Source organism: Physella acuta, unplaced genomic scaffold (genome assembly GCF_028476545.2).
Source record: "Physella acuta isolate Inbredline_101_S28 unplaced genomic scaffold, ASM2847654v3 ptg000810l, whole genome shotgun sequence".
NCBI lineage: Eukaryota > Metazoa > Mollusca > Gastropoda > Physidae > Physella > Physella acuta.
The window spans coordinates 156,921-173,496 of record NW_026732328.1 but is presented as its reverse complement, the minus strand read 5'-3'; the positions used below and the strand labels follow the sequence as shown (position 1 = coordinate 173,496).

The 16,576-nt window shown below is 35.4% G+C and overlaps 2 protein-coding genes across 2 annotated transcripts; both read right to left on the bottom strand.

Moving 5' to 3' along the window:
* Positions 1-391: 391 nt before the first annotated feature.
* LOC131951390 (sodium/glucose cotransporter 4) lies at positions 392-16,270 on the bottom strand. Its single transcript, XM_059313786.1, has 17 exons — positions 15,962-16,270; positions 14,630-14,873; positions 11,980-12,051; positions 10,407-10,511; positions 10,058-10,117; positions 9,152-9,256; positions 8,715-8,820; positions 8,207-8,287; positions 7,948-8,050; positions 7,509-7,635; positions 6,600-6,735; positions 5,263-5,370; positions 4,359-4,509; positions 3,581-3,749; positions 2,281-2,496; positions 1,475-1,598; positions 392-984 (listed from the first exon to the last, which is right to left on the bottom strand). Exons 2-17 carry the CDS (start codon positions 14,738-14,740, stop codon positions 770-772), a joined length of 1,989 nt encoding a protein of 662 aa, XP_059169769.1. The 5' UTR covers positions 14,741-14,873; positions 15,962-16,270; the 3' UTR covers positions 392-769.
* Positions 2,671-3,229, bottom strand: LOC131951399 (small ribosomal subunit protein uS3m-like). The gene has a single exon (XM_059313801.1). The coding sequence runs from the start codon at positions 3,218-3,220 to the stop codon at positions 2,696-2,698; it is 525 nt and encodes a 174-aa protein (XP_059169784.1). The 5' UTR covers positions 3,221-3,229; the 3' UTR covers positions 2,671-2,695.
* Positions 16,271-16,576: the final 306 nt, after the last annotated feature.

Here is a 16,576-nt window from a genome sequence, read left to right as displayed (position 1 = left end):
TAAAAGCATCTATAAGTATCACTAAGCGCACTCTTTTATTTCATAATTTAAGAATATTCACACATTCAAATAAAGAAAAATGAATCGACATTTCGTTCAGTACGATGAAACGTATCAATGAATAAATTATACTTAAAACTTCTCTTTTATTTGCAGGAAACGATAAAAACATTATTATAAAAAATTACATTGACTGACATAGTGGTTTTTTTTGCTCAACATGAGTGCCGTCTCACTCACGATAAGTTATAATTTTTGCATTTCCTCATCGATTTTAGTGGTTTCAGTTGATAATTATTTTAAAAGGCATAAAAACGTTTTCAAAAACACTCCTTTTTAACCTACCCCTTTCCAACAATATTCTGCCTACGCAACAACCTTCACTAGTAAACGACATACATGCGGCCCATACTTTCTATAACTTTAACAATGAATGTTTATGTTCGATAATGTTTTCACGATAATAATCCAAAAATACGGGTGTTAGGTTATTGGTAGGAAACTAGGAAGTAATGTGTAAGTTGCTAACGTTAACGCTAACCTTATATAGACTCCCAACAATAAACCTGATTTAACAATACAACTAACAACATAATACATCTATTTTTGCATGAGTTTGGTGATAGGAATGTATGTGTACATCAAAGATATAAATAACTCATAATTGCCTTATGCACTGTCGAAAATTGCGAAAAAAAAGTGTTATTTCTAGTCGTTTTTTATCGCGCATCAATGTTTATACTTAGACATCTAAAAACAAAAGCGCAAGTTAAGCGAAAAATCCCCAGAGAAACAAGCCAAATGCCATGAGAAGGATGGCATTGACGTTGACGAAATGTTTCCAGAAGCCCTTCTCCTCTATAGACGTGAGAACCTTCTTCTGCTCCTGCACTTCCTCTTCCGTCATCTCCACGTGCACCGGCGGTTCGTACCCGCACAGTAAGTATAGGAATTTACGCCATTTGGGAACGGGCGTGGTTGGTTCTGAAACAGTGCAGTTTACCATGACATAATTTTTTTTTAAGTATAATAAAAAAACTAGTCAAGACAGATTGGAGTAGAGTTGATGTGATTTTAACATGGATGTTTTGACATCCCCCTGTATAACCCGGAGCTAAGGTATTTCAAGGGTTATATATGAGCGAGCTTTGGAATTGAACACGAATCTCATCATAATCTCAACATAATCTCATAATCTCATCATCTTCTCATAATTTTCTCACCTTTATCTCACTTTATCTCACTATTATCTCACCATTATCTCACCTTAATCTCAACATCATCTCAACATCATCTCACTATCACCTCATCTTCATCTTATCATGATCTCACCATTACATCATTATTATCTCACCATCTTCTCAGCATCTTCTCATCTCACATGTTGCATCACCACCATCTCCCCATCATCTCATTATTACCTAACATTCATCTCACCCTTACCTCACCATCAACATTTTATCTCAGCACTCACCATCCCTTGGTTTAGCCAATTTCTCCTTCAAACTTTGCTCAACTTTTTCCTGCCTAATCTTTTCCTCCGGGAAATCTTCTCGAAACTTCTGACTGTGCCGTGTCCACCAGGTTAGACGAATAGTCTAGAACATTGGGATGGAATAAAGTACACAGAGAAATACTATTGCTGCAAGTGGAGTAGTTTGACACGGAAACATCTTTAAAAAAAACCATCAACAGATGCTATTAAATATAGTTAAGTAATTAAACTAAATGTGTTTGCTTGTTTAAAGAGTGGGTAGAGATTACGAATACTACTTTTGCTTTAAAAAATAAATTTTGAATATCTTGTTAGAAAAAAGTATAGTGACCTTATACAAATATATATTTAACCATTTGTTAACATTAGGCCAAGCACTGTGTTTAAACATTGATATGTCACAACACACTGAAATGTCACACCACACTGATATGTCACAACACACTGAAATGTCACACCACACTGATATGTCACAACACACTGAAATGTCACACCACACTGATATGTCACAACACACTGAAATGTCACACCACACTGATATGTCACAACACACTAATATAACACAACACAGTTCATGTGTCATAAAACACTCACGTGTCACAACACATTTACTTGTCGTGCACAGATACTCAGTTGTAAAAAAAATTCTTATTCCAAAGTAAATTTATAAACAGCTAATGCAGCTAATGGCAAAGTTATTTCCCCGCTAGAAAGAAAACCAATACTAGCTACTGTTGTATTTACACACACTTTTTACTTAGCTACTACCATTACTTAGCACTTACATGTTTAGCATCGATGGGTGTGGTCATCTTGGAGATGATGATGGTAGCGAGGAAACAGATGACAAAGAGGATGATGGTAAAATGGAGGAAGTGAATCTTGGCGATGATGGAGGGGCGGGGGTCCGCCTCTCCACACCCCGGGCTGCCGTACCCAAAGTCAAGCCCCATCCGGATTACACCCACCACCAACCCCACCATCAAACCCCAGAAGGCGCCCTGAAAATATAAAGAATTTAATGAAGACGATCATTAATTGGTCTGGTTGCTTCATATTTTTTTTAAAAATTCCAGTAAGGTATTTTTTTTAATTAAGATTCTCAAGTGTTAAGCATAAATTCAAAATTAATAGTAGGAATATAGATTCTAACTTTTTTTTTTAAATACGCATTTTATTGTGCAGTAAAAAAAGAAAAATTCAAATTCTTTTAAACACTACATCTTCTTTAGAAGTAACACACTGTAATTCAACTTTGATAGGACATTTCAACCAATGTGACAACAGCTCTTCTGTATACCCTTGCAAAAAGTAAACCTGTCTCTGTAAAACATGTTCCACTGAAGCAATAAATGCAAGGATTATCATATTGTGCCGTCTTTTAATAATGACCTCAGATACTAAAGCTCCATGCCATGTACCATACATAAATTTTCTAATAATTAGATCCTCAAAAGTTGTTTCAGCTATCCTATTTCTTTCATTGTGCAAATTACTTGTATTCCATGACAGCCAAACTTTCCTGTCAAAAATGTAATGAGGCGCTTGAGTTTCATCATAAGTAAGTGGCAATGTCCTAAAAGGTGTGCCTTTAAGAATTCCAGCCTTTACGTTCTTGCACAAACATGGAGATGTGGAAGGTGATCTAATGGCCACATATGTTGCTACTGGTGCATTAGCTTTCCACAACTGAGTTAGCTTTGAGATGTTTGCGGTAAAGTTCATGGTTAAAAGAAAATTGCTGTATCTAGATCTTGTAGTGTGGTGACCAAATAAAATTTATTCCATTTTACTGTCTAAATATATATTTAAATATAGGTGAAAAAAAGAGCCAGATCCAGATTCTACCTATTTTTCAATAATCGCCATATACTGGTTTTACTCTGATTATGACCTTTTTTCGAAACATTTTATTATAAGGTTAACTTTATTATGTTATTTAGGGACACTTAAAATGACATAAACGAATTGATAATTTCTATACAAAAAAAACTGATTGTGTTTTTAATTGTATTTCTATAGACGTTCGAAGTAATTATAAAATATTTAAAAAAAATAAAAAAAATAATGTAAAAAAAAGCGAACCTGTTCATTAGTTCTCTCCCATAATACTGCTAAAAGAAAGAGAGCTAATATAGGGGGAGCGAAGTATCCGGTGACTGTCTGGATATAGTTGAAGAGTTGTCCTCCCTGGGACGCTTGTAACACTGGAATCCACAGGACACTCACCCCCATCAGTATAACGATGAAGATTCTAGAATAACGTGGCGGGGATTTGGTAGGGTTATAGTTACACCATACATTTGGATTAAAGAAGATGATAAAGCATATAGACTAAACATTGTGTGAGTAATTAGTAAATCTACATTAACTGAAACATTTTTTTTTATTTTGACAAAATCACTATACTACAGTGACATCGTTATACCATCTATCGTACCAACTTGAATACTCTGCCTTGAGAGTAGTCTTTGGACTCTTCTTCTTACTGAGTAGACCTACACTTTGACGTAACTAGCTAGACATGGTAAATTGGGTTTGTTGTGTGTTAATCTAGCAATAAGCAGTCCATCATTCACACAGAAAATATTCAATATTTTAAGATACCTTTACAATTTTTATCAATATATAATTTACAAGTATATACACACATATAAATATATATATATAAATATATATATATATATATATATATATATATATATATATATATATATATATATATATATATATATGTATGTATATACTTATATATGTATATATATATATGTGTGTATATATATATATATATATATATATATATATATATATATATATATATATATATATATATACACTAGAAAAAAAGGCCCAAGAAACCCACCTGCCAATAACCAGCATCTCAGCCTCGCTAGCTTTAGCACGGAACCGTTTCCAGATGTCGATGGTGAAGATGGTGGCGGCGCTGTTGAAGTTGGAGGTCAGTGATGACATCAGAGCGGCGATCATAGAGGCCAACATTAACCCTTTCAGACCTGCAGCCACAGGGAACACATTTTTAGGAAAACGAATTGTTTCCCGATTTATGTTTTAAGAATACCATTGCACTTTTTTTTTAAATTGTGGTCGTTTTTTACAGAATGGGAAATTATTTGGATTTTAATTTTAAACTTGTCCAATTTTTATTTTACAACAAGTTCATTTGAAAGACAGTGTGTTGGCATCACGGTTCATTTTGGCTGCTTGAATGCTGCGTCCCATTAGATAACTTACTCTTCGTGGTCGTACAAATAACAGCACAAACTAAATATTTCTTAACCTTTCGTTAATTGCGATTTTCGAAGATATTTTCTGTGACACATTATCACACTGAAAATTGCTGTTATTGAACATAATACGCAGAACACGTAAAAGTAAAAAAATCCTCCGTTCAGACTTAAGGGAAGATGAAGTAAATGTCAACTTTCTTGACTATGCCAGGTCGGCGTTACTTTTCTTAACGTTAAATCAGGTACCCAAAAAAGCTGGTCGGCCTTGGCATGTCCTACAGTCACGAGTCCAGACCGAGATCCGAACTCGAGACCTTCGTGCTAGCAGTCGAGCTCTCTACCACACGACAACGCTAGCACTTTTTGTACGCTAAATATACTTAGATACCAAAAAACTAGGCATGTATTATCTCCCTTGTTGCTGAATCTATTTCATTTCTTTCACCCGAAAAATCGTGACCAATACACGTATTTCTGTTCTTGCCGTTCTCATGAACAGATTCAACATGTGTTACGCACCAGTGGGCAGCAGCTCAATGACCAGCTTGGGGTAGGCGATGTTGGTGCAGCCTGCTCTGTTGCTGCACACCTTTTCGCACACGTCGGGGTCAGTGCAGGCGACTTCATCTGTACAAAACAAGATCTATTTATAGAAGTCATGTGATGGCTAGTAACTTGTTAAATCAAGTCAGCTGAGCTGGGTTATTTTTTTTTTACTTCTGGGTAAGTGTTTGAGTTCAGTGGTTCTGTTAGAATATACTAGCTCGGGGACAAGTGACGCGCAGTAATGTCTTGCTTGTCGGGTAATGTAAGGATTTGTTTAACTAAAGTAAAACATCGAAGCATCATTTGTTAAGAAACCCAAGATGACTTAATGTAACCCGCAGCTTTCATAATTTCAAGAAAAAAATTTCAGACCCCCAAATGACAGTTTTAGAACCGTTTATTTAGTAGATGGGCGTGTGTTGTAAACTCTCTATGACATTTGGTTTGGGGAGGGGTGTGGGTTTTCATAATGCACTCTGGTCTTGTTTTTAAAAACACGAATGAGTTAGAAAAATTCATTAAACCTACTAAGCCTAAATTAGTATGGCTTTAGTTCTGTATTGTATGAGTAGACTCATGACGTTCGTCTGACTTGAACTCAGACTCAACTCGATACTTTCCGGTTAGTAATCTATCGCTCTACCGCTAGGCCACACCATCCCAGTTTAGATGAGTATAGTTACTGTTTTTTGAGTAAAATGTCCTATAATCCACCAACCGACTGCCACCCCTATCAACACTACTGTAGACTAGACACTAGTTAATTAAGGTTGTTTCCCCTTCTCTTCCACCAAACCTCTACACAAATTCATGTAACCCTTGTTTAATTATCCGTACAATATATTTCATCGATTCTTCAACTCATGTGATATGTTTAGATAATTTTTAAAAATCAATCGTCACAGATGAGAGTATCATTGTAAAGAATTCTCGTTGAGACGCTTCTAAATAAATTTTTTGCAGAACTTTCTTTTCATTATCTGAGTATATTGTGTGGTTTATATTAAATCCACTTATGTTTCATAATGAAGTAAAACGGGTATGTATGCTTGGTTTAAGGATGTGTTTGTGTGGATGGGGGAAGGAAGGAGAATTGTGGGAAATGGGAATATATTTTTAAATATTTCTACAACCATAATTAGCGAATATACGCCTTCTCTGGGCTACTTATGATATATTCACCACAATTGAAACTATGAAACCGGTAATAAATATACAGGTCCTTTATCTAATCATCCCCCCCCCCCGTGACATGTACTAATCCCAAGATTGGTACAAGCCCATAGGTTTGTTTGTTGTTGTTTTTTTACCGGGGAATAAGACTCTACTAATCATCCCAGGAAACACCGTTGTAAACAGAGGCAGAACCTTAAGGTAGGCCGCCAGTATAGATCCGCCCTTAACATGATGCATGTTCTTAGCTGCCAAAGTTCTTTGAACCAGCACCTGAAAGTCAGAATACGAGAAAAACCTTCAAATATATATATATATATATATATATATATATATATATATATATATATATATATATATATATATATATATCATGTAAATATGAAATAGATATGTTTGTTTACACGTACCACTTGTATTAAATCTTTGTGTTACAAAGAATGTTAATCACAGTTCTTAATTTTACTTTCAAGCGCTAGTTAAGATTTTTCACACATTTGGATGTCACCGAAGGCAGAAATACTAGCAACATTTTACTTGACAATATAATAGTGAAGCTCAAGTGTTGCAGTTGCCATTTCATCACATTGTTCATTTAAGAATAGTGATTTAAACTCAGTTCAATTTTATAAGTCATATGCAATCATTAGGAATTGGATACATGAACAGTTTACTTGTAAGTTTAATTTCTGTATCACCAAATTTATTTTTACGAATGATTTTTGTACGTGAGGAGTCTTTAAATTGATGATGTACAAATTTTAATTTTTTTTAAAAAATTAGTCTCAAGCTTTTTAAAAAAAAATATTTTTGTGATTAAACACTCTTTATAAATGTACACAGTGATTCTTCACAAAAGTATCAGCTACTGAGGATTAAGATTAACACCAGCCACTGAGGATTAAGATTTAACACCAGCTACTGAGGATTAAGATTAGCTCCTACCTGATCGTTACAGAAGTACCAGCTACTGAGGATTAAGATTAACACCAGCTTCTGAGGATTAAGATTAACACCAGCGACTGAGGATTAAGATTAACACCCACCTGATCGTTACAGAAGTACCAGCTACTGAGGATAGTTATTCCAAACACATTCCCGGGCCAGGGCAGGTCTTCAGCGTCTGCTCTCCTCAACAGATGGAACGCTTCAGATGTGGGGACACCACACGAACTAGGCACAAACATTTGGTTGGAAGAATGGAAGATTTAAAGTTTATTCAGTTTGTAATTATCTTTGGGAACATGAACTGCTCATTTGACTTAGCAACGGTCAAAGGGAAGTAACTAAAATAATTATCCAGTAAACATTTTAAAAATAAATTACCTCTCTTTAAATAGACGATTTCAAACAAAGTAATTAACAAAAATAAAACAGAATCATTTTCATGTAACCCAAGAATATTTTTTTTTAATACAACTTATACGGATATATTTAGTAAAAACTTAAGTTTCAAATTGATTTAAAAATAAATATTTTACCTACCTTGTCGTATCATTGTGTCCCTTGATACCCAGGAAATTAGTAGAAGCTATGGCCTTTGGGTATTTCTCATAGAGACTTAAAAGTCCGCCTACTTTCTGGAAACCTGTCGGATAAATGTAAATCATGTAAGTCATTATAAAATTCATACAAATTGTTGAAGGATAGAAATGGATCTAGTACAGAAAAAAGGTAAAAATAAAATAAATTAATTAATAAACACATTTAGATAAAAGTAAAAAATGAAACAAAATCAACTGACTGATTCCCATCAAGACTAGAGATCCGATAACCATGATGACGGTCTGTAATGTATCGGTGTAGATCACGGCTCGTAGTCCACCTGTGGTATATGAAACATGGGCAGTGTTGATATAAGGAGACATACAAACATACACACATATTGATAAAAAAAAGTATGTTTTGAACTCATTGCATTGAGACAATTTTAACTAATTGGGGAGGTAACAAAAACAGGCGAGATAACTATACCCATCAGGGGAGTTAACTACAGCTAATAGGATAGGTAAGTAACACTAGCGAGGTAACTACAACCAAAAGGGGATGTAATTCCTGCCTGATACTTTGTAGACAGCAGTAACCAAGGTAACGAAAATGAACAGGCGAGGTAACTACATCCAACAGGGGAGGTAACTACAGCCAACAGGCGAGGTAACTACATCCAACAGGGGAGGTGACTAAATCCAACAGGCGAGGTAACTACAACCAACAGGGGAGGTAACTACAGCTAACAGGGAGTGTACTCTTACCTGAGACTGTGTAGACAGCAGTAACCACCAGCAGAATAACAATCGACGAATACATGTCCCACTGCACAGCTTGCTGGATAAAAATAGCCCCAGCGTAGATGTCCGCCTGGGGGTGGGGGAGGATAGGAGAGGGAAGAAAACAATTAATACCAATTGTTTTAGTCGGTAATTGACCATAAATTAGCTGAATGAATTTATTTTTTTTCCATTTTAAATTTTGCAATTTTTGTAATGGATCTTTTAGAGTTATCGTTCCTGACACTAAACGACAAAAATCGAATGTGTTTTGTATTTGTACGGATTAAAGTACAAAATCCCTTCGGAATTTTTAAAAATAAAATGCCTTCCATTCCCTTTGTATCACCTCCTACCCCTTTCCCACACACACTCCTCAACCCCGGATTAAAATCACTGAAAGAAACAGTCACAGAACTCACTGAGATTTTCGTGAAGACGTATAAAATCAGAGACAGCACCGCCATATACAGTTGTAATCTCTGACCTCCGAACCTCCTCAGCAAGTACTCAGGCATGGTATACACCTATGGCATAAACACATTCTAGTAGGTAAGTGCGTATTCTAATTATTAAAGTATAGACAATATGTTATTGAATTCACAAAGTAAAAAAAAAATTAAAATAGTAAATAGCTACACCCAACATGTGAAATTAAACCATAAAACTTAACTAAAATTCATACTTGAGCAGGAAACGAAGCAATACGTCTCAGTGATTTGTAGGCACTTTAGAGCAGTAATTTCGATGCTTTTTAGTCTGCCATTAATACCCACAAATATTGGCGAAACCCCCTACATTACCATCACCCTACCCATCACACAAAAACACACACACACATACACACAAACACACACACACATATATATATATATATATATATATATATATATATATATATATATATATATATATATATATATATATATGCTTTGATTAATAAAAGAATTAGTCGCTAAAATTAGTAAGAGATCTCATGAGCGACCCATGCTTTTATTTAATAATCAAGTTTCTTTTTATCAGTAAATTTAAAGCTTATTATTAGAAAGATTTTTAAATTAGTTTTATTTTCGATTTTTAGTTATGCATCGTAAATGAAGTCGAAACCTCACAAGACTAAAGATATAAATATTCGTGCATTGTCATCGGAGCCGAAACTATCTAGAAATTACTCAATTATAATTGGTCAAAATTGAGTTACAAGATTTGCCACAAACACACACACACACACACACACACATACAGACACACACACATACACACACAAAATAACTTGTAAACTAAATAAAAACTTATAATAATTTAAAATATATGAAGGTTCTACTTACCCCACTGGCTATATAGACGGGAACAAATAGCCATCCCAACAGCAGAAGACAGAACAGTCCCTGAGAGCATAGTTAAATGCAAGTATACAACTCATGTGAACAGTTATGTAAATATTTGTGTGCGAGCAAGTCTGCGACAGAATTATGAAAATTGTGCATATGTGTATGCGTGTGTGTGTTTGTGTTTCATAGTTTGTGCGAACGTGCGTTCGTGCGTGTGTGTGTTGTGTTGTGTGTGTGTGTGTGTGTGTGTGTGTGTGTGTGTGTGTGTGTGTGTGGACACAATTATAGTGTACAATCAGAAGTTTAGGTCAGTATAGTAAACACACACATGCTTCCCATTTCTTACGTTGAGCTCATAGCTGGCTACAGCTATACCGTTGGCTGCTCCTGTGCCAGCTAGGCCCACAAAGCTGCCACTGCCGATATTACTGGAGAACAAAGAGGCACCCACCTGAAAAAAAAATTACATTGTATGAAACTTTATAAGAGAAAACCACCGGATGTCCCAACAAAGAAAACTTACAGCAAACCACAGAATGTCCCTACCAAAAAAAAAACTTACAGCATACCATAGGATTTCCCCACACAAAAAAAAAACTTAAACCACAGGTTGTCCCGAATTTTAAAAATCTTACAGCAAAGCACACGATGACCGCACCAAAAAACTTACACCAAACAAAAGGATGTCCAGAATTTAAAAAATCTTGCACAAAACCACGGGATGTGGGAAAAAAAACTTACAGCAAACAACAGGATGTCCCCATAAAAAACTTACAGCAAACCACAGGATGTCCCCATAAAAAACTTACAGCAAACCACAGGATGTCCCTACAAAAAAAAACGTACAACAAACCACAGGACGTCCCTACCTAAAACAACTTACAGCAAACCACAGGATGTCCCCACAAAAAAATAACTTACAGCAAACCACAGGATGTCCCCACAAAAAAAAACAACAAACCACAGGATGTCCCTACCAAAAAAAAAAACACCAAACCACAGGATGTCCCTACAAAAAAAAACTTACAGCAAACCACAGGATGTTCCCATAAAAAAAAACTTACAGCAAACCACAGGATGTTCCCATAAAAAAAAACTTACAACAAACCACAGGAATTTCCCTACCAAAAAAAAACTTACAGCAAACCACAGGATGTCCCTACAAAAAAAAACTTACAGCAAACCACAGGATGTCCCCACAAAAAAAAAAAAAACTTACAGCAAACCACAGGATGTCCCCACAAAAAAAACTTACAGCAAACCACAGGATGTCCCCACAAAAAAAAACTTACAGCAAACCACAGGATGTCCCCACAAAAAAAACTTACAGCAAACCACAGGATGTCCCCACAAAAAAAAACTTACAGCAAACCACAGGATGTCCCCACAAAAAAAAAACTTACAGCAAACCACAGGATGTCCCCACAAAAAAAAACTTACAGCAAACCACAGGATGTCCCCATAAAAACAACTTACAGCAAACCACAGGATGTCCCTACCAAAAATAACTTACAACAAACCACAGGATGTCCCCACAAAAAAAAACTTACAACGAACCACAGGATGTCCCTACCAAAAAAAAAACACCAAACCACAGGATGTCCCTACAAAAAAAAAAACTTACAGCAAACCACAGGATGTTCCCATAAAAAAAAAACTTACAGCAAACCACAGGATGTCCCCACAAAAAAAACTTACAGCAAACCACAGGATGTCCCCACAAAAAAACCTTACAGCAAACCACAGGATGTCCCCACAAAAAAAAACTTACAGCAAACCACAGGATGTCCCCACAAAAAAAACTTACAGCAAACCACAGGATGTCCGTCCCCACAAAAAAACTTACAGCAAACTACAGGATGTCCCCATAAAAAAAACTTACATCAAACCACAGGATGTCCCTACCAAAAAAAACTTACAGCAAACCACAGGATGTCCCGACCGGCCAAAAAGTAGCCACTTACACTCCCTCTTTGAGTGCGCCACGTCGCCTAAAATAAGAGAAATTAAAATATTGAACGACAAATTAAAGATAAACATATTATTTTGTAATTTAGGTTTTTTGCAAGAAAGTTTGAGATGGTTAGTTTATGTGCAATGGACAAGAGACGAAGAATTGGTTAAGTATGTTTTCAGATTGAGAATACAGAGGTTCTGCTGCTAAAGATGACGATGAAGATGATGATTATGATGATGGTAATGGTGATGATGATAATGATGATGATGATGATGATGATGATGATGATGATGATGATGATGATGATGATGATGATGATGATGATGATGATGATGATGGCAATGATGATGATGATGATGATGATGATGATGATGATGACGATGACGATGATGATGATGATGATGATGATGATGATGGCAATGATGATGATGATGATGATGATGATGATGACGATGACGATGATGATTATGATGATGATGATGATGATGATGATGATGATGATGATGATGATGATGATGATGATGATGATGATGATGATGATGATGATGATGATGATGATGATGATGATGATGATGAAGTTGGACGTCAAACCTGCTTACAGAGGTTGTCGATAACTAAGTGACTGAGGGAGACCGTGAGAACAGTGAAAAAGAAATAGAGGATGCTTTAAAGTACGAACGACTTGCTTAGGCAACAAAATTCAGATTTTGATAGATCATCCTTACCAGCCCGCGGGCTAGCCGGCCAGTGTCTATAATAAAAAAATATATATATATCTAACATTGGCCGGACACTGTGATGTGATAATGGCCAATGCGCAAATTGGCGGGCAAATCTTCTTCTACTTCTTCTTCGTTCTTAATTATTAGTGTTGAAGGGAATCGAGATTTATCTGCCAGTGGGTTTGAATTCGAGACTTTGTTCGAATTTATCAACCATGAGCTTTTTGCCGACTCGACCACGCCTCCAACACAATTAAGCGTTACGTGTCAACTGGTTATGCGCCATTGAGGCCATTGACTCCGATTTCAGCCTGCTTTTCTTTTTTGGATTTGCTTCCATCGCCTTTGTCCAACCAAGAACAAACTACAAGGCAGCAGTTGTTTAATTTTGGAGTTGTCTCTCCTAGAAGAGTGGCTGTCCCCAGCTAACTCTTCTGCCCGAGGGTTCGAACTCGAGACTTTTCGGTTTAGCAACCATGAGCTTTACCGACTCGACCACGCCGACCCTGGCGGGCAAATGAAGAAGCTATTTTTTAAGGCTAACGACCGAATGATGCAGCCTAACAATTGAGGCTGTACAGGAGGGTACAAACCCCTCGACACCTTCCACCTCCCCCCCCCCAACACACACACACACACTCTATACATAAACACATTTTATACCGAATTATAATATTAAAAGTGTTCACACGTTCTAGATAATAATTTATCAAAAAAATATTTAATAACTATGTTTTTCCTTTTTTTTTCATTCTTTTTTTTATTTTTAATTGCCTCATACATGTAATTTACAGCGTCAGTTTGCCTTGCCATGTTCGCTTTAGTATCACAGTTTTCATCATAGGCTTGTGAAAACTGGTACATATTTACAATAGCAATACTTCTTTCTGACATGTGCTTGCATTTAAAGGGGATGGTTTAGCTATACATAATACAAAAAGTCTTAACTTCAATTTTATTTTAAAACCTGCGAATGTAAATGTGTAATTAAATGGTGATTCAATGTTCCTTGGATAGAAGAAAAACATGCACACACAAAATAATAATAAAAAGGCAATTGTCTTGTTTGGTGGGATGAGTGTAATAAATAAATGTGGGATAAAAGGAGGACAAAGGGTTATAAATATTATAAGCAGCGTAGATTATATGTAAAAAAAATAATTAGACACCAATCATATATCTTCCCCTTTCAAAATTCTTTATCTATTGCAGTTCTTCTAGGTTTTTTTGTGTCTTTTTCTTTTTTTTTTGTGGAATTTTTTTTTTTTTTTTTTTTTTTTGTACCAATTAAATTTTTAACTCAGCTTCGTGAAATTTCAAATATAATTTGTGATTCCTACAGAGTAAATGTTTCACTAAAAATTTAATTATTTAATACATTATGGTTATAGTAAATCTAATGTTTGTATAAGGAAAATTATAATTTTTTAATGTATAAAGTATTAAAATATATACAAAACTTATCAACACATTTTAATATAAAAAATTAGTGAAATAATAAGCAATCAATAATTTTTTGAAATTTAAGTTGCTATTAAATTTCAATGTACTTTAGTTATTTTGAAAACTTATTAATAGGTTTTTCCCCTTGATTCTATTAAAATAATAAATGGGAAGTAATTTGCACATCACATCAATATTCTAAATTACGTGTGACAATGGGGGAAAAATTACTGAATTAGACACTGTCAACGTTAAGAAAATTGACAGCTACTTGATTTACAGACTGATTTTATATAATAATATATAATTTGTATACACACAAATGTGACAGGGCGTAAATTGACAGATCGACTCAGGAGCTAGAATGGGTCGCTACGCCTCAGGTAATGGGAATGATACGATTCAGCTGCTGCTAACGTAACGAAGGACGTGCTTTTCTCAACTTACCCATATTCCAACGAGAAGACAGAAGATGATGAAAATGACGATGACAGCGATATCTGGAGCCTCGAGTCCTGCATTCTTAAAGGCGGTGTTGGATTCGTTCCCACTATCCATGTCGGCCTCACTCAGCAGAGCTGGTGTCACACAAGGCACCGGTACACAGTTCACACAGATGATGGGGCAGGTGTTACATGTAGTTTGGGTCAATCGCTACCTACATGACGCGTGGGCTAGTTTCACTGAATTTCTAGAAGATGTAATGCAATAGGTCTTAGGTAGTTATCTCCAGAGTTTCTTCCAGGCATCTCGTTCGGATGTCCCCCCCCCCCATAAAGTCTGCCGCCCCCGAACGAAATGGAATTTATATAGACCCAGCCCCCTGAAATTTTATTCTGCCCCCCCCCCCCCCCCCCCGGAAAATTTTTAGTATTCCACAATAACTACAGCTTATATTTATCACAACCAACATTAAGTGGTATCACAATAACTAAAGATTATATTTAACACAACTAATATTAGATAGTATCAAAACAGCTACAGATTATATCACAACTAACAGAAGGCATTACAACAATTACAACTTGTATCACAACTAACATTATATGGTATAACAACAACTGCAGCTTATAATTATCACATCTAATGCTAGATGGTATTCATGAACACGTCATAGTGTCTGAAACTGTAACCACAACGATGAAGATAGCACACAATAATTCCCGTATACAGCGTTCTTATCACTAAGGAAGTAGAGTTCACTAATATTCCATAAAAAGGTAGGGCAAGTTATGTCCCCTTGTAATGTTATCTTCTCCTGTTTTTAATGTTTTAATATTTTCACATCATTTAGTTTAAACAAGTGTACTCTACCAGCTTCGCTACAGTTGTTACGAAATCTCAAGAGGTTTGTTTTATTTTTCTAATATAATCTATCAAGCTGAGAATAAACTAGCAAGTGAAAAGAGACGGTTTAACAATAAAACACTTGTTTAACCATATGTTTAATTTAATTACATCTTTAGTTAAAATACGCTGCTTAAAATCTACACCAAAAATACACATTCTTTAAAATACATCTTAACTTACAATCCTTTTCTACAAATTATCTTTACAAATACAAATGATTCAACTTTACTAAAATTCATATTTACCTAAAATACACCATTATTGAAGTCAGATTTTTAACTAAAATACATTTATTAAAAAAAAAGTTGATTTTTATTAAAATACATCTTTACACCCAAGACGCTTGACTTATAAAAATAAATAATTAATTAAAATAGAACTTATTTTAAAAAATACTCCTAATTTTAAATACATGATATAAAATATTACCCAAGTATAATGTAGGCCTATGTTCCTTTTTAAATACGTTTAAGCTTCGGCAAATACAATCCAATACAGTCTTGCTTAAAGCATGTTTTATTTTTATTTCTTGTGTCTAATTCATCCATACATTTTTGTAGCTCGGTCCAGTGCAAACGATTGACACAGCTCTCAACGAAGGAATAATTTATTCAATTTTCTATTACACGCGATGAGCTGAATATTTTGATGAGTTAGTGACGGTATGAAGAATACTAGCAAGTGGACAATGGGTGACCTGAAACTATGGTCATCGTGGCAGTTATTAAAAGCGTGTAGAGTCTGAGTGTAATTAAAATAGTTAATTATATTTAACGGTTATGTCCCTTGGTTTATGTTGCTTCCCTTGGTCACTCGTTCTCTAATAACTGGAACGTCTCGAAAGACATTCGCGTTGGCTATGAGTTAAATTTTATAACTGTACTAGATCCAATGTGGAAAATCTAATTTTACGGCATGGCTTGGTACGCTGAGGAAGATATGGTTCAGGTTTTAGGCTATGACACTAAATCCGACGATAGTGCAAGTTGGCACTGGGTTGTCGCTCCTATTAGATTACTGCGCTTGTTTATGCTGTAGAGGAGA